The 25,370-nt window shown below is 41.7% G+C and overlaps 1 protein-coding gene across 1 annotated transcript in view; it reads right to left on the bottom strand.

The window, feature by feature from the left end:
• LOC142389794 (cadherin-4-like) overlaps positions 1–25,370 on the bottom strand; it is a 277,273-nt gene that overhangs the window by 39,240 nt on the left and 212,663 nt on the right. Inside the window, exons 6-7 of the mRNA XM_075474898.1 lie at positions 6,155–6,310; positions 1,440–1,584 (exon numbers count right to left, since the gene is read on the bottom strand). Of these exons, the coding sequence (XP_075331013.1) occupies positions 1,440–1,584; positions 6,155–6,310 (301 nt within the window). The remainder of the gene's footprint in view (positions 1–1,439; positions 1,585–6,154; positions 6,311–25,370) is intronic.

The following is a 25,370-nucleotide window of genomic DNA, read 5'->3' on the forward strand; positions in this document are numbered from 1 at the left end:
CAGCACTTTTAATGATTTAAGTGTTCTGTTTTTATTTAATTATTGCACTTATACTGTTATTTTAATTAATTTACTATTGTGGTATTTTTATCTTTTTTTTAATCTATTGCTGCTGCTGCAAAATCAAAATTTCCCCACTGTGGGACGAATAAAGGTACTCGTATTCGTATTCGTATGCAAACACAGATCTGTTGAGGAGAATAAGCGCTATCATTCCATGAATGCTCCATTTGTTCGCTTTCCAGCCTCCACACACTCATAAAACTCTGTGGGATCACTGCCTGCCACCCAATCTCCCCATCTCTTTCTTCCTCTCTAGTAGCTGATTCTAATTGCCACAGATAGTGATATCATGCCAGTGACAGCCCCTGTCCGAGGATAATTGTAACCGCAGCTCCCATTTCAAACTTCATTACATTTCAAAGCAACATTTGTCAATGACTCGGCAAGAGGGAGCACTCTAAAGCCCTCTCAGTGAGTATGAGGGAGAAAAAAAGCTCTTGTGAACAGAAGGAAGGAGGGAAAAAGAGAGCAATAGAGAACAGACTCTGTGTTTGGTTTTATTCCAAGTGGTGTGACTATCGGTTCTCCACCCAACCCTTTTTTTTTCTGGAGATAGAAGAATACAAAAAAAAAGAGATGAAGAATCACAATGTGTCACACATCACCAGAATAATTTCATTAAGCTGCCTTTGTATGGGCATCCTAAACTGTGCCTGACAGGATTATGTCCCCATAATGACTCTTTAATTTGCAAACTAATTCAAGTCTGTAATTGGCCTTCCATTGAAACCACTGGAGCTCTAAATTCTAAAAGTCTCTCTTCTATGATTATTGTGCAGCTGAATGTCATGCATGCCACAGAGGCTTCTGTGCGGGGTGGGGCAGGGCTGAGGGAGCGAAAACTGCTGCACAAGAGGGAAAAAAGAAAATAGAAAAAGAAAGAAAGCGTATTCGGCACAAAACGATGTGAGCACCTGGACACCTCTGGAGAACACCTCTGATGCTCTAAACACTGGCTCAATCAGTATAACACTCACAGACGGTTGCACAAAGTAAGTTCATCTTTGGCCCGAGGTTAGAAATAAAATTACCCAGTGGTGCTACACTATGGTACATTTAATCCTCAAACTCTCCTGCAGCACGAACACCCTTTTTGGTTTACGGCCATTGTTGCACCAGGCTAAATATAAAGCCACTGCAGGGACCGATTCTCTGCCTGTCTGCTAAATGAAGGGAAATGGAAAATTCTCTGTTCTACCAAAGATTCGCTTGTGCTTTAACTACAACATTCTCCCCTGTAACACCAACCAATTTCTGTACGCCCATCTCCAAATTTCTTTCACTTTTTTCAAACTAATACATCTATCTTGTGTTGCTCCTGTTTTATGGTTCCCTTGTTGATTTTTTTTGCCCCATCTGTCCACTCTGGTGATTACCTGGTTTAGAGCCTTCATCCACAGACCCATTGTAGACCTGGTTTTTGAACTCGGGTCTGTTGTCATTCATGTCGATGACGAAGATGTACAGATCAATGGGGTTCTCAACCTGGTTCCCATTCATGTCCACAGCATGGGCTCGCAGCTGTGGACAGAGAAAGAGGAAAATTAGTTCAGATTACAGCCCATATTTGTTATTCTGGAACCAGAAACTAATTAATAGATTTAAGAAATTATAAGACAGTGAGTAAGTTCTTGTACTAGGTTTAGCCATGTAATCTGCAACTAAATGATGATGTTCTAAGACAAATACTGACTTCAGGCTCATTTCAAAGTCTTTGCATGTGCATAAATGTATATACTTACATGATCTGCCACAAAATTAAAACCCACTGTTAATTCAAACGGAGCAACACTGCTAATCTTGTTACAGTGCAACGTCTGCTGGGAAAACATGCATGTTAGTATTCATGTAGTTTCCTTTAAAGATAGATGGAACATAGCTGTTACCATAAATTTAAACCATCTGTTTAACATTGTGTCGTTCTGAGAAGAGCTCTGGCCCATGCAGACATGGGAAAAGAAGATCCTGGGGTTTCCCATTTTGTGGTATCAGAACTGGGATATTATCTACAAATACTTGGTGTAAAATAATATTTACTCTGTCAAAGGCTTTAATGTTTGTGGATGTTTGCTATATAATATAGAATTCATTTTCAGTCAAGCTGAAGAACCCCAGTATTCTCCAATGAAAAAAATAACGGAAGAAACAACATAAATAAAATACCAACCAAGTGAAAGTAAGAGTTTTTCCTCAGCATCCCTTGATGCTCAAGTCAAAACAAAAAGAAACATTTTTGTTTGCACAGCCAGATAAGATCTTTATTATTGATTCAAGCAGTTTAAAAACTTTAAAAAGAAGCCTCAACAACAATCTCAGACATATTAACAAGGTAATTCAGGATGTTCTTTCTGTAGAGAAATTGCTTTTGCACAAGGAAAGATCCTTTTTCCTTTTTTACATCTATTTTTTTAAGTTTTTATCAGTGCAGGAACCAAACAAGGAACACCTTTTTCAGGGGATGTTGGCACAGTTGTAAAAGCAAGGTATCTGTTTCAAGAAGACTGTGTTGGATCTCTGGCCAACGTTCTGTCTGGTTTTCTAAAATCTCTTAACTTCCCTCTGACTCCACAAACACAGTCCGCCCATCTCAAATTCAACACAGCTGTGCTCAGATCAATGAAATCACCACAACCAGGATTTCTCACAACGTCTGGACATGGAGTTATTGCCGGAATCCACTCTGTAAAATGCAACCTTCCTGCTTTTCAGATTATGGAGTCTGGAAGGAGAGGAAAAACCAACCAAATAAAACAAAATCAAACCAGAGAAAAAAAAAGAATTATCAGGAAAATGCCCGTGTAAAAGATTTCTTTTCTTTCTCCTTACATTAAGGTCAAACTAACAGACTGAAGTGACATTTCAGATAAAATCCTTGGTTCTCTTTAAAACTGTTTTGATTCACTTTCGTTCATGTTTATATCCCCAAACATGACTTATTCAGCGATATTTCTGTCAGGCTGACACACTGGGGAGGTTTAGCCTGGATCATACAAAGTAAAAAAGAAGAAAAAAGAATACTATAAACATCCTGACCCTAACAATATGGTCAAGGACCTTCCATCAAATTTGTTATGACAGACATGCATCAAAAGGAAGGAAAAGGAAAAGTCAGAGAACCTGGAGGCAACTGGGAGAAAAAATGGAAATGCAATTGCGTTGGGAAAATGCTACCTGGCCAGTGCTGGAGCATGAGAGCCTGATAAATGTAAAACCTTACAGGCTTATGGTAGCAGGAAATAGAAGAAGTAGCATTCTCCTCAGTAAGGTGAAGATTTTCTCCACCGCTGCCCAACCTCTTCTCTTCACCAGCCTCTTATTTGCACCTCCCACAAAATGGCGTCTCCAGGTCTCCCTGAGGTTAATTTGCCTTTACTTTTTCCACTGCATTGTCTGATGCGTCCTGCACTCAATAACCATGCGCTGTCATCGCATATCGCTGTGCTATAGCAGGCTGGGAGCCAGACCCCTTATCTTACCCCACTCTCGCCCATCCATACCGCACAAACCCACACTCTAATTCAATAACAGCAGGAGTCAGAGATTACCGCCATGTTTAAAGAAGGTAAAATGTAATTCTGAGTCCACATTAAAGTTATTATCTTGAAAGGCAGGGGGGAGAAAACAGACTATACCAGGGAGCGCTCTGCATTTGGCACGAGTCAGCATTTTGTTAGAGATAACGTCAGACTCAAAAGCTTCAAGTTGTTTTTTTTTCCATTTTCCTCATAAGAATGCATCTCATTGCATGGCTGGTTTTGGATTTCAGAGTGCTCATTCTTTTGTAATAAAAAGAACTGGAGCATAAGTTTGTTCTGTCCTTGCATGAAATATGAGGTAAACAAAAGAAAAGACCAGAAAGTCAAACTTTTTGTGTGTGCTGTAGTTTCCCGGACAACGATGCTCGATAGAGAAAAAAAATTACGTTAATTAAGATTTTTGAAGAACAGTTGTGTCACATTCAAAACAATCTGACTGCATTTGCGCTGTTCTGACAGCATCTAGTATGAAAGCCTTAAACTGAACTGCAATGCCTTTCTCCATCTGTTTGCGCATACATCTCTCCCTTGTATTGTCCGGTTTCCTTCACTTTGTCTTCCACACTCACACTTTTCCACAACAGCAAACTTAGGCAGCTTTAGCAGAACCCACCTTTCTGAACAAATCTCCTCATCGATTGCAGTTTCTCTTGGGTGTAAATCTGTTCAACTCCAACTCAAAGGTTAGACTTGCCAGTTTAACAGGAGTGTAACTCGGACCAAAGTGCCCATAAAAAGACAACAGAGCCACAAACAAATTGTGAGATGGATGACTGCAAGGTAAATAAAGCCTGGGTAAACCCAAAATATTATTAAAGTATTACTTCAGCTTAAGAAGTTATGTGATTTGTAAAGTTAGTTCGTTTGCATGTCATTACTCAGAAAGTTATGGTGAAACAACGGTTCCAACAATGAAACAACTAAGAAAAGATAAACTTTTTATTTAAATCTGGGCCAGGATTTGGCTCTACATGATTTTGTAAATCAAAGCAACGGGTAGTCTGGCTCTGTGTATAGGTGAAAAAATCAGGGTATCAGCACCTCTTTTTTTATGCGGTTTGCTAAGATTTGAAACCTTGGTATGGGTCAGTCTTTTATAGTTCTTTGGCAACCTTATCATGACACAAAAGGCTCTAGAACACTGGAGAGTGTGAATGAAGATAATGTAAAAACATTTTCAATTGAGCTCTGATTTATATTCAAGTTAGCAAATGCTTTAATGCTTTTTAAAAACACTTGTCAGTAGTCAATACTGACTTAAGAGGCATGGCATGAGAAATTCACAATATAGTCCAAGCAGGTGAAGTATAATCACAGCTAAATATAACACCTACAAGCATTCTCCCAAAATAAATACCATTTGCAACTTTGCTAATCCCCCCCCCCCAAGAGAATGTTACTTTGACAGTCAATAACATCCTGCTTAAAATCACTCAAGACGGAATCTTCAAATACATATAAAATAAAGGTGACATTTGAGGACTTAGTCATTATTGTCTAATTAAGGCCCAAACATTCTGTTCTGATCTACGGTAAAGATGGTTGAGGCAAATGCTAAAATAATTCTCATCGTCTCACAAGTGGTTCAGGCCTCGGAGGAGGTAGATTTGGAGAAACTGTGAATGAACAAGTTGGCTTCACAGACTCAGTTACCATGGTGACTAACCAAGAGTTTGAGTTCCCTTCATCCATTGAATGAGAAAACCAGAGTTTGCCTCATATCCTTGTGAAAGACATGAGTGACAAAGAAGAAAAAAAACAACAGCACACGAATCTTACTCATGACATATTTTATTTCACACTTTCATTTGAACTCACATGTGAATCAATAAATCTGGTGCTCAATTAGTTAAGCAGGCGCCGCACTTTTGCGGCTGTGGCTCCTCAGTGCCGATGGCCCTGGTTCAAAATCTGACCTGTGGCTCTTTGCCGCATGTCATCCCCCCACTCTGCCCACTTCCTGTCTAACAGCCTTGGGCCCAAGAAACTTACTTTGAGTCACGTACACTGAACCACTGGGACTGTCCTGTCATGCTGGCAGCAGATCCTCTGCGTCATGTGAGTTGTGGGGTGGGACCATTGTGGTTCAAGCTTGTTTTCGGTACATATGTTCGATCGTTCACATCGTGGGCTTTGTTTTATTCCTTGAAATGTTCTGGGAAGTATTTATCTTGGTTCTAGGCAGCTGCGGTCAGGGAGTCCTGGAGCAGTGTACTGGAACAATGGTCTAGTGGGCAGTGCATGTTAAAATAACATCCTCTTGACAAAACGCAAAGTCTTTCAGCATAACATTGCATTATAATGAGATAACTTAATCTGTCAGCGCTCTAAATATTAGAGCTAATTGGTGTGTATCCATGAGGGTTTATGTGTTCACACCTTTCCATCAAGTGCTGTTGAAAAACTATGATAATGTGATGGACTGTGAGTGTCATGATTATTTACCCCATTCTCCAATTTACATTTCTCCATTTTTTATGTTTTGCTGCAGTTCCTACGAGTGTAAGGGTGCAAGATGGAGATTTCATTGATCGTCCCACCATATTAGTACTCACATGATAAGAGGAGCGATGCTCGCGATCCAGAGGTTTCGTGACAAACATCTTTCCAACCACAGGGTCAATATTAAACACCTCGTTGGGTGGTTGATCTGCTCCCACCCCAGTGATGCTGTATCGAATTGAGATGTCTTGGTCCTGGTCTGAACGAATCTGCATCAAAAAAACAAAGAGGATAACTCAATCACAGGGGTGATAAAGTCTTATAATGCATTTCAGTGGGCCATGCAACTCTCGTTGTTTTTATCTCCGCTCTTGTGCCCACAAAGCTAAAGTAAAAGAATATTTCTCACCAATTACTTACAACTTACCAATATCTTTTTCAGTTACATAAACTACGGTGTGTTTATTATTCAAGTGGGACTTTGAGATATTCCTCCCGGGAGTTTCATAACTTTGTTCTATGAAACCTGACACTGGATCTCATTCACAGGATACACAGGCACACTAATATACACACATAGTTGAATTTTCAAAACTTTAAAGGACATCAGAGACTTTGCCTCACTCCAACCACAATCCTTACCCAATCTTCTTCTCTTCTCCTAACAATGTAATGATTTACTGCATGGCAACACACTGGGACTCCCCATAATTTGAGCGTGTACATATTTCTGTCCCCGCAACAATTTATATAAATATGCACACAGACTTATCGCAGTTTTTGGCTTCTACATACTCAAGGATTGCATTAGTGCTTCGGCAGGGAGCGCTGTGCATCCTGAATGACAGAACTGGTCTGCTTTAAAAGAAAAATCTGTATTTAATACTGTGGGGTGGTTGAAATGAAGTCAAAGTCAATTTACTGTTCTTTCTGACAGGTAAAGTAGTGAGCATACGACTTAAAGGAGCCACACTGAGACGACATGTTGTGAATAAAAATGACAGTCAGTGTATGAAAGTGACCATATCAGCTTGTAACTTGTGTAATTAAGGAGCAGGCAATGTACCAAGAATAATTCATGTTTCAAATCAAGACATGCATGTGAGAAGAAAATAATTGAATAACTATGATACCTGGGAAGCAGAATGTTCTTTTAAAGGACAGGCCTGTCTATTGATCCCTCTTTGCTCATCAAAAGGCAACTGAAAGGTGCATTAAGTGCACCTTGATGCCTTGTGATTTGGACAGAAATGCTACGTAATTGGGACTCATTTGGACGAGTTATTCAACTTAGTGCCCAAATAGAGTCCAAACCTCCAAGCATCCCATTTCTGTCCATTTACTTACATGACAACCCCTGAAATCAGCCGGCGGATCAAAATGATTCAATCATACACTTACTCTAATGTGCGGGCACTTACTTTATAGACCCACACGTACAAATACACACAGAGGAATGGCCAAGCTTTTTCTTCAAATCAATGAGCTGAGTGCACCAGAGGAGTAAGACTGTCCAAAGTTATCTCCATCTTTCACCACTCAAGGAAGCAATTTAACCACACTTTTGACACACCAAGAATTCTTCCCTGCTGAGAAAATAGCTGAAGGAACTAACGAGGACGAGGGAAGGGCATACAGTATTAGGCAGGTGTCATCTTGAACCTTCTAACTGCTGGAGTAAAAGCCTGTAACCATTACTGAGAGTGTTAGTTTTTCTTCCTTCCAATTCTCTATTTCAGCATTACTATCATTCTTTGCTCAAGTGGTGGATTCAAAGTGTGTATTTGCAATCAAACAAACGCAATCAGTTATACACACTTTGCTTTTAAGCCACAAAAAGATATCCACATATCTAAGTGAATATACATGTATGCAGCTATTCCTTCAAAGTAAATCTAGCAATTAATCTAGCAGTTAAACACCAACAAACTAACAAATATCCAGCTCACAGCTTTGACGAACCCTTAATGTGCTGTCATTACAACTAAACACAGCAACACCTATAATTCTTCTCTTGCACTGCAAAATACAAACAGTTATTTTGCCTGACAGACTCTGCCTCCATCTCTAATTCAACCCTCCTTTATTCTCCTCCCCTCACCTTTTCCTCAATTCCACCCCTTCCCTTTCTATTCATCTCTCCCCTCCACTGTGTTCACTGATTACTCCTTCTCTTCACTTCAGGTCTCTGTGAGGACAGAAGCCATGCACGAAGAATGAAAATACTTCAATCCGATGGCCTTGTCAGTGGCGTGTAAATCCTCACCAGTTCGGAAGTGATAGCTCTCCATGATTCCATTTGGGTTTTCCCCGCCCCTCAGATTTCCCACTCTTTTGCATGCAGTCCTGCTTGTGGTGGAGGGGGTGTGGGGTATTCAACTGCATGTTTCCACAGTCATTCCAGCCAATTAGCTCTCCCTCGAACAACAACCAAATGCACACTTTTAGGACTGTTAAGCAAGGATGCATATTTTGTTTTCGCCAGTGCTCAAAGATTTTGTTGATGAAAAGGACTAATCTCAAAAGGCTCAGGCTGGAATATAATTTTACTTCTTATACAAAGCTTGCTTGGAAAGTTCAGATTCCACAACAAGCAGAGTGCTGACAAAGTGTTGCTGCCATGATGTCTGGGTCATGATTAATAATGAATGCAGTTGATCTCATGTGTATGTGCATCAATGCATCCAGTAATGGATGTTGAGAAAATAAATCTGCAAGCTTCTTGTTACTTGTTATCAGTCCCCCTCTTTAATCACAGAATATTGTGACAGACAGGATGTAATTTCAATAGCAGGCACCTCTCACTGTCATTCGGCTATTTCCACTTCAGAAAGGGTGATCTGTGTGTGTGTGTGTGTGTGTGTGTGTGTGTGGTGGGGGTGGTGGTTGGGAAAAAAAGTACAGCATGTGATAAACACAAAGACCTTCTCATAAATACACAAGTGCTTTTTAATTTCTTTAATGAAAAAACGCAAAGTCTTTCTCTCTTGCTCATGATACGCCACTATCTTGTACCTCACACAGAAGCACACAACACTTGCACATTCACCCTCACACAAAATGTCTCTTAAAGAAAACAGACTGCATCCGAATTCATTTTAAAGCGGTAACTCGATAATAATAATGAAACTGTTCTTTCAGCTCTTCCTTTGTCTTTATCTTTCACTTCCTCTGCCTTTGCTTCTATTGTCTTGACCGTTTGAAGAGAAAAACAGACATGAGGCGCTCAGCTAAGAGAAATTGATAGATAGAGTGAGAGAATGACACAGGGAGAGCCATGACAGTATCATCGGGCGTCAAAAGCCAGACACTGTCTAAATAACCCATTTGTCGATGGATCAAAGAGATTCCCTTCATTACTGACAACTTGTCTGGTTCTCAAGGAGATCTTATCAGTGAGCTTAGCTCTCCTCTGCGAGGCAAATCTGAATCAAATGAGAAATTATCATGCCACAGCGTCTTTGGGGAAAACAGACATGAGGGGATGAAGAGAGGGGGATGAATAACACATAAGTGCTATCACTGCAGTCACTGAGGTGCAGAGGAATTAATTGTCACTTGAATTTAATGTTAACTAACACTTCAGTGTACAGCTGCTTCCTCTGTGTGACTGCGCAGACATGCAGTACTACTTATTCTAACAATGATCATACAGTACAAAGTGTATTTAAATGGGGGGAAGGCAAAATGTTGTTACAGATTAGATCATGTATAAAGTGCACTGGCATGGAACTATGTGAAATATGTATAATGATAAAGCATATACATTCATTGTGTTTATATGTATATATATATATATATATATATATATATATATATATATATATATACACACACACGCAATAGTCAGAGGGGCTGAAATATCACAAATCAATACTCCTAAGCATGTAAGTCACCGTTCCAGTTCTCTAATATTTAACCCAATTCTATGAAACATGCACTGTGCACATAATTAAAATGGAAGTGGGTATTCTGGCTTCATAATTATTTCTTGCAGATTTTGCAAGCCCAAACCACATCAACTTGAATGCTAATTGCATTTGTTCATATTCACGTGTTGAGTTATGAGGGATGGTGTGACCCTAGGAATCACGATTAGGTGTTTTCATGAATCAGGAAAATGGGCCAGGAAAGAGATTTAACTGACGATGAAAAGAGGCCTTTCAGATCAATGCAACACTCTAGAAATAGCTGATTTTTTTTCAATCAAACAATTGATTCAAATGGTTAAAATCATTGCACAAAAAAAAAAAAAAAATGAGTTCACTGGCGACCCATTATTGTCCATTGCCACCATATGACAGGACTGTTGCCAACCTGAAGTGTCTAGGAGAGCAAGATGTCAAGTCTTTAAGACATGGCTGAAACCTGACCATAACAAATGAAGAGTCACTGAACCACCTAAAGCATAAAAGTATATGTTTCGTGGTCACCCGTTTTCTTAAGGTGTAATAAATAAAAGCAAAAAGCTATGCAGCACAATTCTCTATCAAATGCAACCAACCATTCCACTGCTTGGCTTGTCAGTAAATACCTCAGAGATGGTGGAGAAATTATTCTATTCTCTTAAATCATTTGTTAAATCTCACTAAGAGCTTGTGGGCCCCTCTGAGATGTGAGATTTACAATATAGGAAAATGATCAAACCTCTTTAACAGCATTAGGGAGGCTGTGCTTGCTGTTTCAGTGAAGGTTGATCAAAGACAAATCAACAAACTGACAAACTTCAAGCCTGAAAAGTTATTAAAAAGAAAGGGAGCTACTGTATACTGGTCTTCAATCATTTTTGAAAGAGCTGAAATGAATTTCAATAAAAAATGTTGCTGGTTCTCTGTTAGTCTTACCCTTTTATTATTTTTATAATTTAGTAGCCTAATGACAGCCTAATGACAGCAGGTGACCTGTCCAGGGTGTACCCCGCCTCTCGTCCAATGACAGTTGGGATAGGCTGCAGCACCCCTCCACGATGCTAAATTGGATTAAGCGGATTTATAAAATAGATGGCTGGATGGATAATTTTGCACACTGACGGAATGTCTAAACATACAAATCTCCCTCCGAAAGACTAAACTTTGTCAAATATTTCGGTTTGAAGTTCATTAACAACAAATATTACTCCTTAGGAAACCTATTTGCTTCGCAAACCTGTACACAGTGTACACATGGAGGAGAAAAAAAAAAACTAAAAATAGAGGTTAGCAAGTGAAACTCACTCTTCTCAATAAAACTCAAACAGTGTAATCGATCTTCGACTTTAATCAGGGTTTGAGAAAGAATCTGTCACTATGTACACAGCCGTGTTTATTTTTTGTTGATCTCTTGTCTTGAAACCCATCTTGCTCCATAGTAGGTTAGATATCAAGCATAAGTTGCCATTGCAATACAGTCCAGTGAGACGTGAACCAGCTTTGCAACAATGAAAACCCAGAATTGAACCTGAAATTCCACAGTAAAATCTCCTATCCTGCTTCACAGTACAGGCTATAGGGGCTGGGAGGACAAAACCAAAATTTAGGAGTCTCACTGAAACCAAAAGCAAAAAGAGATGTCGTGGAGAAACTGTTGTTCTGCCTTGTTTTATGTGTTTCCTCTCTGTACTCACCTCCCTCTCTCTTGAATGTTTGGAATTTTGTGAATTTCCATCACCTTGTGCATGTCCTTGTTTCACCCTCCCTTGCATTTGTTTCCTCACATCGTTCTGTGTGAACGGTGTTTGGGTTTTGCTTGTTGTGTGTTTGTGTATTCTTGTCTTCTTTCCAGGACTCTGTCGAGGCGAGGAGGTCATGTGGATCAGGCCCCATCTGGTTGGCAAAAAGATGGGCTCGTTTTGGATCAGCTAGCTTCCAAGAAGGTAAAATACCCAGATTTTGTTGAGTTCTGTGCCAAAAAAATTCAAACACTGTGTTTCATTCATGTTTTCTGTTTGTATTCTGTCTCTCAGTTTTGTTTTATTTGTTTATTCTGCATTTGAGGTTTATTTTGTGACAGATTCAAGCTATTCCAGTCTACAGCTAATTTGGTTATTGTGCCTTTAAGAGAATCTAGTGATTTTAAGAGAATCTAGTGATTTTGAGTTTATTGTTAACCCTACACTGCCCTCTGGTGGCGTATGTTGGAAGCAAGAAGTGCGCTAAGTGGGAGCGATAAAGTGCAGCAGAGTCCCCAAAACATGTCGCTCGGTCGAGTCTGCCGTTTTCCTCACCTTTTGCGCTTGTCAAAGGCATAATCTGTAAGTTAAGTCATATATGTTTAATTAGGCATGTTTACTAGCTCTTTTATGTTGCGTTTGTGTTACTGAAGGCGGTACGCTATTCACTCAGTAAAGCTAATGTTATCATTTACCATTGTGGTTGCTATTCAAAGTGCGATGTATTGCTAATGTTAAGACCTCAGGTTGGTTATTGTACACACAGAAATAAGTGTGAATGTATGTTTTTACACTGAAACTGAACGTTGTTTATTGTGTTTCTTTTGTCACAGTTTTACAAGTAAAATGGATCAGTAAACTAAGAAATGCTCCACGAGTGGTTACTGAAGCCATATGTTTAGCTCGCTGCATAGGCTAAAGCTCTTAGCTGAGGGCAGAAGAGTAAAAAGATTACCTACACATCAAGTGCATCGTCGGGGTCCTGAGACTCTCCACGCCAGTGAAAGCAGACATGTCTAACCACGGAGACACCCCACCACTCTCCCAGCTAGAAGTCAGATCAAAGTGCAGCTCAGCTTCATCACGCCGGTCATCAGCCAGCCTTGCTGCAGCAAAAGCACGAGCCGACGCCGAAGCCGCCAGCACCAGAGCAGAGTACGCCAAGCGCCAAATAGACATGGAGGTCGAAACGGCACGCATTGAGATGGAAAAGACTCGGCTGGTAGCTACTATGAACGCCCTGAAGCAAGAGGGAGAGGCTAAAGCAGCGCTCGCAGCAGCAAGGGTCCTTGAGGCTGCAGTTTTGGACCAAACAGAGTTGGAAGAGCCGCCAGAGGTTCCTGCTACAACAGCCATGGCTGCCAGCCGCACACACGAATATGTAAACACTCACTTTCATAATGTTGCTAATATGGAAGATGAGACAAAGCCTGATAAAGAACAAAAGTGGGACATAAATAACATCAAAAATGTCGAGCCAAGCGGGCCAACAGTTGCATGTGAGTACACGCCCAGCTATCAACCTATCAGACAACCCAAGCCACCGCCATTCCATTCCCCCAGCTACATTGGAGCATATACTGTCCCATCTCCATCTTTGCGCCAACAAACTGATGTATCAGACCTCGCTGTGCTCCTCTCACGTCGTGACCTCCTGACAGCAGGACTCACAGTGTTTGATAACAGGCCAGAGACCTATGTAGCATGGAAATCTATGTTTCACAACGCCACTGTAGATTTGAACTTGAAGTGCTGCGAAGAGCTTGATTTACTTACCAAATGGCTGAGCGGTGAGTCCCTCCAGCATGCTCTGAGGATTAGAGCCGTTCACGTTAGCAACCCCAGAGCAGGTCTTGAACGTTTATGGCAAAGGCTCGACAGAAATTATGGTTCACCAGAAGCGATCGAGGCTTCGCTGTTCAGTCGCCTGGAAAGTTTTCCCAAAGTTGGCTATAAAGACAGTCACCTCCTGCAAGAGCTTGCAGACCTTCTCCAAGAGCTTGAGGCGGCAAAAGATGAAGGGTATTTACCAGGCCTCAGCTTTCTCGATTCTTCAAGAGGAATAAACCCTATTGTGGAAAAGCTCCCTGGTGGCCTGCAGGAGGCTTGGGTCAAAGTAGGGTCAAGATATAAAAAAGATCACAAAGCTCACTACCCACCTTTCTCCTATTTTGTCCAGTTTGTCAACAACCACGCTGAAATGAGAACAGACCCCAGCTTCATCCTGCAAAGCTGTGGCCCTGCACACATGAAAGCAGAAAGGACACTAGTGAGACCAACACGGTTCAAAGTTCCCGTCACAACGAACAAAACACAGGTTGGCGCAGCTAACAATGAACCAAAAGCTCCCCCTCTCGACCCCAATAAACAGTGTCCAGTACACAAGAAACCACATTCTCTCGCCAAATGTAGAGGATTCAGAATGAAGACATTGGATGAGAGGAGAGGTCTGCTTAAGGAGCTGTCAATCTGCTACAAGTGTCTCTCATCAACAGAACACAGGGCTAAAAACTGTAAAGCTGTTATTCACTGTGTGGAGTGCAACAGTGATTCACACACTTCCGCCATGCATGCTGGGCCACCCCCATGGACAGATATAGGCACCCTACCATTGGCCCATGGCGGGGAGCCAGATACCCCAAGCCTCACAGTGACCACATCTAGCTGCACTGAGGTATGTGGACAAGGACTACAGGGAAAGTCATGTTCTAAAATTTGCCTGGTGAATGTGTACCCCTGCTCAGCCCCCAATGAGAAAAGGAAAATGTACGCGATCTTAGATGATCAGAGTAATGTGTCATTAGCTCGGTCCCCCTTTTTTGACATGTTTAACCTGCATGGTGAGGCCCTCCCATACACAATGAAAACATGCTCAGGAACAGTGAACACACAAGGGCGCAGAGCTCATGGCTTTGCCATCGAGGGCATAAACAGAAAAGTGTCAATAACACTACCTATACTCACTGAATGTAATCAGATCCCAGACAACAGAAGTGAGATACCCACCCCTGAAGCTGCAGCCGCACAGCCTCACCTCTCTCACGTAGCCACACAAATACCGCCACTTGATCCATCAGCTGACATTCTTCTCCTGCTGGGCAGAGATGTGATTCAGGCTCACAAGGTTCGCCGCCAGATAAACGGCACAAACGAGGCTCCTTACGCCCAACAGCTTGATCTTGGCTGGGTAATTATTGGAGATGTCTGCCTCTCAGGAGCCCACAGACCCACAGTGAACTCTTACAAGACAAACATACTTGATAACGGCCGGCCCAGTTTCCTCTCTCCCTGTGAAAACAGAATCTACACAAAGGTAAAGTTCACAGAAGACAACCCCCTTTTTGAGAGCATGCAACCCAAAGATGAGCTGAGCAAACACATCTTTAAACAAACAGCAGATGATGACAAACTGGCACTCTCTGCAGAAGATGAGTCGTTCCTGAATGTTATGCACCATGGCTTTGTTAAAGATGAGGCAAATAACTGGGTAGCTCCCCTCCCGTTTCGTCATCCCCGACTCCGCTTGCCTAACAATAGAGAGCAGGCACTCACCCGCCTCATGTCTCTACGTAAAACACTCAAGAGAAAGCCGGAAATGAAAGAACATTTCGTGGAGTTTATGAAAAGGACATTCAGCAAAGGACACGCAGAAAAGGCCCCTCCTCTTAAACCCCACCAAGAACGTTGGTATCTCCCAAGCTTTGGCATTTACCACCCACAAAAGCCAGGTAAAATCCGAATTGTATTCGATTCAAGTGCCCAGTGTGGAAATGTGTCTCTTAATCAAGTGCTGCTTAAAGGCCCAGATCTTAACAACAGTCTTGTAGGTGCACTTCTCCGTTTCAGAGGTGAACCATACGCTGTGATGGCTGATGTGGAGCAGATGTTTCACAACTTTATGGTCAGGGAGGACCATCGTGATTACCTGCGCTTCCTCTGGTTCCGAAACCACGACCTGGATGGAGAAGTGGAAGAGTTTCGAATGACAGTGCACGTGTTTGGAAACTGTCCATCTCCCTCAGTCGCCATTTATGGACTCAAGAGAACCGCTATGGAGGGAGAGAGTGAGTACGGCAGTGATGTGAGGAAATTCGTTGAGCACCATTTTTATGTAGATGACGGGCTAAAGTCATTCGCCTCTGAGGACGAGGCAATCGACATCCTCATCAGAGCACAAAAAATGCTGGCTCAGTCCAACATCCGTCTCCACAAGATATCGTCCAACAGTCCTGTAGTCACCAGTGCCTTCCCGGGTGAGGATCTCGCCACAGGTCTGCAGGGACTTGAGCTTGGACAGCATGCCCCGCCCATGCAACACAGCCTCGGACTGGGCTGGAACTTGTCCACAGACCAGTTCTCCTTTCGAGTGGAGATCAATGATAAGCCCTTCACCAAGCGTGGCGTGTTATCAGTCGTTAACAGTTTATACGACCCGCTTGGGTTCGCTGTGCCAGTCAGCATTGAAGGACGCTCCATCTTGAGAGAGATCTCCAAAGACATCAGTGAATGGGATACTCCACTGCCTAAGGAGCAACAGGACAAGTGGCAGAAATGGAAAGACTCCCTAAAGCACCTGGGTCAGCTCAAGATCTCCCGTATGTATACATCCATCTCACTGTCCAAAGCACAGAGAAAGGAAATGCATGTGTTTTGTGATGCATCCACAAAAGCAGTCGGGGCTGTCGCCTACCTGAAACTCACCACTGCTGATGGACATAGTGACAGGGGCTTTATCCTCGGCAAAGCCAGGCTAGCTCCAAAACCAGACATCACCATTCCCAGGTTAGAGCTGTGTGCCGCAGTGCTGGCTGTCGAAGTAGCAGACATGGTCCAAGAAGAGCTCGACTTTACATTCGATGAAGTAAACTTCTACACAGATTCTAAAGTAGTACTGGGCTACATTTTCAATGACAAGAGACGCTTTTATGTGTATGTACATAATCGTGTAGAACGCATCAGGCGCTCCACTCAGGCCCACCAATGGCATTATGTGCCCACACATTTAAACCCAGCTGACCACGCCACACGTGGACTGCCTGCTGAGCATCTTTCCCACTCTACATGGCTCAGCGGGCCTCCCTTCCTTGCTGACTCAAGCCAAGGTCAAACACAGGAAATGCCCTTTGACCTCATTAATCCTAAACATGACACTGAACTGCGTCCAGAGGTTGTATCCTGTGCTACCTCCCTGTCAAAAGGCACACTCGGAACTGCAAGGTTCGAAAGATTCTCCAGCTGGAGTCGTCTGTTAAATACCATCGCCAGGCTGCTCCACATCGTCGCATGTTTTAAGGCTGCCACTGGGAGCAGATGCCATGGATGGCACAAGTGTGACAAGAACATCACTGAAGAACAGCTCCAGCAGGCCAAAGCCATCATCATTCGTGCAGTGCAAAGTGACGTGTATGCAGATGACATCAGGCACGTAGAACGCGGTGAGTCTGTCCTCAAGCAAAGCCCACTTAGCAAACTGAACCCAGTCATGGACACTAACATGGTCCTCCGTGTTGGAGGTCGGCTGACAAAGGCTCAACTCACAGCAGACGAAACACACCCCATACTCCTCCCCAGTAAACACCACGTCACTCAGCTCATAATCAGACACTTTCATTCACAAGTACGCCACCAGGGCAGACACTTCTCTGAAGGTGCCATCAGAGCTGCGGGTTTCTGGATAGTGGGCGGGAAAAGAGCCGTCAGCAGTGTTGTCTTTAACTGTGTTACATGTCGCAGATTAAGAGGCAAACAACAAGAACAAATCATGTCAGACCTGCCAGAAGACAGAATGTGCACAGACCCTCCTTTTACATGTGTCGGCCTAGATGTGTTTGGCCCTTGGCCCGTCACAGTCAGGAAAACACGTGCAGGTCAGGCAGAAGCCAAGAGATGGGCGGTAATCTTCACATGCATGAGTACTCGTGCCATCCACATTGAAGTAATAGAGTCAATGGACACTTCGTCATTCATTAATGCACTGCGACGTTTCTTCGCCATCAGAGGTGCTGCCAAGCTGCTCAGATCAGACTGTGGTACAAATTTTGTGAGTGCTTGCAGAGAACTTCAAATTGACAAAAGAGGCTGTCACAACGGCCAAATCAACACTTATCTTGGAAATAGTGGTTGCGAGTGGCACTTTAATCCCCCACACGCCTCCCACATGGCTGGATCATGGGAGCGCATGATCGGCGTCAGTCGGCGGATTCTAGATGCAATGCTGCTGCAGCATGGAAAGGCCAAGCTCACACATGAAGTGCTGGTGACATTCATGTCGGAAGTGACTGCTATTGTTAATGCAAGGCCGCTTACAGCAGTTTCCACTGACCCGGAGCATCCTGAGATTCTCACTCCTGCCATGCTGCTCACGCAGAAAGCAGCCACACCTCCAGTCATCCCAGGCCACTTTGATGACCGTGACCTGTTCAGAGCACAATGGAGACGTGTACAGTATCTGGCCAATGTCTTCTGGGGGCGATGGAAGAGGGAATTCCTCAGTGGACTACAACCTCGTCGCAAGTGGAGAACACCTAAACCCAACCTACAAGTAGGAGATGTCGTCCTGCTCAAGGAGGGGCAAGAGCACAGGAACAACTGGCCTCTTGGTGTTGTGGCAAAGACCTTTCCTAGCCAGGATGAAAGGGTAAGGAAGATCCAGGTCAAGATAACCCGCAGCGGCGAACAGAGACTGTATTTGAGACCTATCAGTGAGGTCATCCTGCTCGTGCCGAGGAATCACGCCTAAAAGACTCCTCATATCCTTTGAAAACAGTGGGTGTGGGTTAGTATGACATCCTGCTGATGTCAGACGGGGAGTATTCTGTCTCTCAGTTTTGTTTTATTTGTTTATTCTGCATTTGAGGTTTATTTTGTGACAGATTCAAGCTATTCCAGTCTACAGCTAATTTGGTTATTGTGCCTTTAAGAGAATCTAGTGATTTTGAGTTTATTGTTAACCCTACACTGCCCTCTGGTGGCGTATGTTGGAAGCAAGAAGTGCGCTAAGTGGGAGCGATAAAGTGCAGCAGAGTCCCCAAAACATGTCGCTCGGTCGAGTCTGCCGTTTTCCTCACCTTTTGCGCTTGTCAAAGGCATAATCTGTAAGTTAAGTCATATATGTTTAATTAGGCATGTTTACTAGCTCTTTTATGTTGCGTTTGTGTTACTGAAGGCGGTACGCTATTCACTCAGTAAAGCTAATGTTATCATTTACCATTGTGGTTGCTATTCAAAGTGCGATGTATTGCTAATGTTAAGACCTCAGGTTGGTTATTGTACACACAGAAATAAGTGTGAATGTATGTTTTTACACTGAAACTGAACGTTGTTTATTGTGTTTCTTTTGTCACAGTTTTACAAGTAAAATGGATCAGTAAACTAAGAAATGCTCCACGAGTGGTTACTGAAGCCATATGTTTAGCTCGCTGCATAGGCTAAAGCTCTTAGCTGAGGGCAGAAGAGTTTGTATATAGTCTCTTTGGCCTATCTGGGGACAGGGGACAGCGCTGTACATGTAGCATCTCCACAATGCTGTTGTCTACAAAAAATGTTGTAAAGATAAGTTCCAAAGTCAACAAAACAACAACCAAATGCAAAACTCTTTGCATGGGGGAATGACAGGTCCATTGTTTGAATATTGATTTGCCATCCTGCATTTTAAAGTAAGAACTTGCTGGGTTTTGATAACTTGCTATATTGGAATTTTGATGTACAATTCCCGGGGCTCAGCCCTCCACGCTGTGCTGTTACCAGTTACATTCAGTGACCTGTAGCAGTGTGAGTTGGTCATGAGGTAATGTTTTATGCATGCGCATGAAATACAACAGCATTTTCTTTTCATTGATAACCGCTGAATGATATAGAGGAACAAATCAAATTTTCAACATATTGTTTTTACTTTAGCCTCCAGTACAAAACAACAAACTGGAGTTGCAGTGCAACCACCCAGAAAGAAAAAAAAAAACACTCTTTCTACCAACAGCAAAAGGAAAAGTGAGTTAGAACATGGTTAATGAGCAGTGTTAGAGAAGCACTACATGGTGAATGACAGACAACTCATCACTAACACGTTTTTAAAAGGATTATCCAATGGTTACTGATCATGTCAGAGTCGTGCAAGTCATAATTAGTCTCTAAATCACACTAAATTGGTTCAAATGTGCTACTAATATGAATTTTTTAAAAAGCAATTCAATTCAATTCAATTCAATTCAATTCAAAAATACTTTATTTATCCCAGAGGGAAATTAAATGTTGATGTAGCTCAATTAAATCAAGGAGTTATAAATAGATGCTGATGGCTGTGGGCAGGAAAGATTTCCTGTAGCGGTCCGTTTTGCATCCAAACTGAAGAAGCCTTTGACTGAAGAGACTCTGTTTTCCGATAACAGTCTCATTGAGAGGATGTTCAGGGTTGTCCATAATTCTCTTGATTTTATGCAAAATCCTTCTTTGCATTATTGTCTCCAGAGGTTCCACAGCCGTCCCCAGAACAGAACCAGCCTTCTTTATCAGGTTGTTGAGTCTTTTTAGGTCCCTGGTTCTGATGCTGCTGCCCCAACAGATGACGCAAGAGGAAATGACGCTCTCAACAACAGACTTGTAGAAGATCTGCAACATCTTGTTGCAAACCTTGAAGGACCTTAGCTTCCTCAAGAAGTACAGTCTGCTCTGTCCTTTCTTGTAGATTGCTTCACTGTTGTGTCTCCAGTCCAGTCTGTTGTCCACATGAACACCAAGGTATTTATATTCCTCAACCACCTCCACTTCTTCTCCCATGATGGAAACAGGCAGTGTCAGCGTTAACTTTTCATTGATGGATTTTGCTAATTTCCCCCATTATAAATCTATCAATCAATCAATCAATCAATCAATTAAAAAGAAGATCAAACAAACATGGAAAACTGTTTTCAGAATGCCACAATGTATCACACTCACATACTTCCTAAACCCATATTCTTAATAAAAACGTTTCTATGTCGCCTTCCTGATTGATACTTCCAATTTTACTGTGCCCGTCTATTCTGCTGTCTATTTTTCTCCTATCTTGTATGTATAGGGTGCAGCACAGATGTTGAATATAGCCTCTTGAGGAAAATTTGTAAATTACATATGTACGATGAACTTGCCTTGATGCTGAGAATTTTTTTTCCATTACAGATGAGGAGGTGAATGTCATGAATCATAGTGGAAATTATGGACCAAAAGCAGCATATTTAGATTTTTTTTTTTGTATTTTATTTTCTCAAAAGACCTTACATGCACCAAAACAAGCTGATTAAACCCTTTCCCATAGCCAGTGATAGGGTGTTTGCCCTAAGTGCTCTGAGGGGCTACAGCTTACCAGTCCAGTAGACCACTACCTCTCAGGGGAAAAGCCAGCTATAACAACATGAAGGCATGGCATTACACTTTATCCTGCAGGCTGTTGGACCAGATTCTGAACAGAGCAACTCTGTGATATAATTAGACTATTTTTTTTAATTTTCAATGGGACCATGGGCATTGCCAGCCGTCTCGCAGACAGGTAAAATTCAATAAATCTTGTTTTAACCATATCTACAGTTAGTTTTTGTGCATGCTACATTCTATATGTAATTTTCTGCTACTATATAGTACATATATACATATATATAAATATATATTCAAAATGTATATTTTCCTTATGAGAGGATCGAGCCATATTTAAAAGAATTGTCAAGGTGCTTTCTGATTTTAAGCAACAAATCGCATATAAACATTATAAACCAGGGCAAAACATTTGTTTCTGATCTTTCCCAGGTTTGAAAATGCTGGTGAAATTGGTGAAAAGCCGATCCAACACGAGTCGTCTTGCAACTCTGTGCATTACATTGTTTCAAATGACAGGTAGGTTGCCATTGTCAAAACTTATTTAAAGAGATGGGACGTTTCAAATAAATGAAAAAAATCATTGATACAATTAGGATAACCAAAGAATATTTGCACAAGTTATACTGAATAGATTGGGCAATGTATATGTATCTATCGAGCATCCTTGATGGTTCGTATATATGAATTGTAAGAACTAAAAATGGATGGCAAAATGATCAAAGCAAGTCAGATAAAGAAAAAACATCTCATGAAATCCATCAAAAGTGAGTAACTTTACTCAAAATATTTAAAAAGAAAATCAGAGTCTGGCCTAATCACAGCAAAAAAATCATGTAGGCACAAAGGCCCGTCGTGTGTGTGTGTGTTTATATGTGTCACTGCTTCCCAGTGTGCTGGTGTTTCAACGAATGACACTGGTTTATTGAGCAGCAGGACGGTAGAGACAAAATCACAGAAAACCCCTTCAGAGACGAAAGCCAGGCCTGTCAGCGCTCCAGAGTTCAACAAACAGGGATAGATACTGCAGACACAAATGCCAATAGGACCAAAGAGGGATACATTACTTCCGCAAGACAGTAAAGCCAGACAGGTACACAAGAAACACAGGCATTGGTCCCGCGTCACAGATTGACAGGTTACCTATGAAGAGAAAGAGTCTCTGCGAGAAAGAAGCTTTTAGGTGGCATTGCAAATCCCATTTACTGTACACTCCATTTGTCAAATGCACTTATGTGTTTAACTGTGAGTCAGGATTGTGTCAGCGTTAAGAGCTCTCTGTGGCCTTTGCTAAACCACTGACTCCTGCTCAGACATTCATGATGAGTGTTTTGTTTGTTTCAAAGGCAGAAGGTGAATAATGTTGTTTTATGCGTTTCATTCTGCAGTTGCCCTTTTTAAACACTTCACGTCCTACCAACTACTCAACAGTTAACTAAAATTAAACAGAAATTGTTCATTGATTTATATTCATTCGTGGACAAACACTGAGTGGAGTGTGCTTGAACAGATACACCTAAGACTCTTAGTCTTTGACTCGTTTAAGCTCTTTAACTCTGAAAACCCTGTTTGTGACAGACAAAAAGCTCTGACACAAACATTCTTCGCTCAGTTTCGGTCTTTCAGTTTTTGACATTCACATTTTTCTACCCGTGCAAACAAAATCTCAGTTTATGAAGTTCAACTCTGTACTATTAAATGGACTTACAGAAAGTTTCATCTGAACAAACCACAAGACCTCTGTAGCCTACGTAAAGACATTCAGGGTTCCCAAAAGGCTTTGGAGATCTCTTTGTATTATCTCTTGCACCGGTAGCACTAACTCACCAACCTATTTGTGAAATGTGGTGCTGACATTCACCCTCTTGACCCTCTATCTTTCTGTTTAACCATCAACATACAATGTACCTTTTCCAACCATCTGGTTTGAGATTATTGTCCTCCTGTATGGCAATGATATCAGCCAAGCTTTATCTGGCAGACAGATGGCCTCACATTTGACTCAAGAATAGTTTGGGATACAGAGTTCATAGTTTTTCTCAGTCATTGCAAAGTGTCCAGGTCCTGTCCCTGCAAAAAAAAGCCCAAATCATCACCCCTCCACCACCTTGCTTGACAACGGTTTTATGTTCTTACTCTGTTACAGGGGCGTTGCTAGGCATAGAGCTGTACAGGGGCACAGGCCCCCAGCCAGAACACCACCACCAACACTGTCCTACTGTACACAGAAAATAAGTCTGTTCTGAATGTATAAGAATATTTATTCAAATTTACATTAACCTCAACAGGTTTAACAGAGCTATAGGCTATCTGAGCAAATAAAAACACTTTTGAGTTCAGCCACTGAACTTTTTAATTCCCTCTCCTCCTCCAATTCTCTGTTACAGCAACATGAACGAACAAAAAACACTATTTACTCTGCATGCATTCCAGCTTGTATAACCTTTTCAGTCTTTAAAAATATCACAAGGTAGTTTTCCTGTTTCAATTTCCTAATGTCTAAGGTAATTTAGTAAATAGGCTTTAATAGGCAGAATAAGATATTGTCTCGCGTTAATTCATGTGCCATGGAACCAGACACTGTTTAAGCCTAAATGCAAATGTTGTGTATTTGGCGTAAGAAATTACAGTGGCCTATAAGTAGGCGTGGGTGTTAACACAACAGAGAAAACAAATCGCTCACCTCCCTCCACTTCATTCTCAGTTCTCCTTGTTGCTTCTGACTCTCCTCTGTAAGAATTTCATTATGTCCATGACCACGATGACAGCAAGCCATAAATGTGTAGTGGTTTATATCGCCTTCGATTGGCAAAATGTCTGGGCTACTATCCGCTGATAAATATGACGTGCGGGCTGCAGTATCTTGCCTTCCAACTCTGATTTTGCGCGCTACGTGTCACAAGCGGTCCATTTGCTGAACATGCACAGACGCACCCAATGCCTGCGAATGCAACCTCTACACTTCACTCTTTGGTAGACCTGTGCAGCATTGGCTAAAGTAGGTTACGTGGTTGAAATAGGGAAAATCGTGTCTATGTTATTCTTCCTTGGCACATCACTCATAGCATAGTCTGAAGGATGGGAATTTTTACCGGGGCACAACGCATGTTTACAGGGGCACGTGCCCCCCGTAAAAAGTGTCTGGTGACATGCCTGCTCTGTTATGCTATGTTAGCTTTTCACTATAGTTGGCTCTACGCATAATGGCCAAACATCTCCACTTTGATATTGTCCGTCCAACGGACAATGCTCCACAGGGTCTTGTGGTTTGTTCAGACGGAACTTTGGAAACCTAAGGAGTGGACATCCCAGCAACTATCCTGAATGTTTTCCATTCGAGAATCACGTTTATTACTGTAGAACAATGGACTCTAAATAGTTGTAAATGGCCTCATAAGCCTTCCAAAATTGATGGGCAGCAACAATTGCTTCTCTTATATCATTGCCGATGTCTTTCCTCGGAATTTTGCCAACACACACCTGAACGATTCAGACCAGCAAACTGACAGAACTTCTGTTTTTTTTTTTTCCCTCTGCATTTTTAACTTACTTTTTTTTATTTTTTTATTATGACGTAATATGTCACGCGTTGCTGTTCATCCAACATTGTATTCACCTAATGTCAAGACCTGATAAGGATCATATGATTTTTATAACGTCCTGAAACATTAAACCTTAGAATTGAAGGAATATGTTAAATCTTTATCAAATCAAATCAAATCAAATTTATTTATATAGCACATTTCATGTACAAACAGTTCAAAGTGCTTTACATAAAATAAAAGCATTGCAGCAGGGAGTGCAAGAAGCATTAAAAATACATAAAAGAATTTAAAAAGAAACAAATAAAATCATTTAAATGAATTTAAAAACAGGCAACAGTCTAGATAAGTTAAAAGATATTTCATGCATAGACACATGAGAACAGAAATGTCTTTAACCTGGATTTAAAAATGTCTACATTTGGTGAAAGTTTAATCTCCACTGGCAGTTTGTTCCACTTGTTAGCAGCATAACAGCTAAATGCTGCTTCTCCATGTTTAGTCTGGACTCTGGACTGAACCAGCTGACCTGAGTCCTTGGATCTAAGAGCTCTGCTGGGTTTATATTCTCTGAACATATCACAGATGTATTTTGGGCCTAAACCGTTCTGGGATTTGTAAACCATCAGCAGGCTTTTAAAATCTATTCTGTGACTGACTGGAAGCCAGTGTAAAGATATTAAAACTGGTGTGATGTGTTCAGATCTCTTAGTCCGGGTTAAAACTCTAGCAGCAGCGTTCTGGATGAGCTGCAGATGTTTAATGCTCTTTTTGGGAAGTCCAGTTAAAAGAGCATTA

Source organism: Odontesthes bonariensis, chromosome 10, assembly GCF_027942865.1.
Source record: "Odontesthes bonariensis isolate fOdoBon6 chromosome 10, fOdoBon6.hap1, whole genome shotgun sequence".
NCBI lineage: Eukaryota > Metazoa > Chordata > Actinopteri > Atheriniformes > Atherinopsidae > Odontesthes > Odontesthes bonariensis.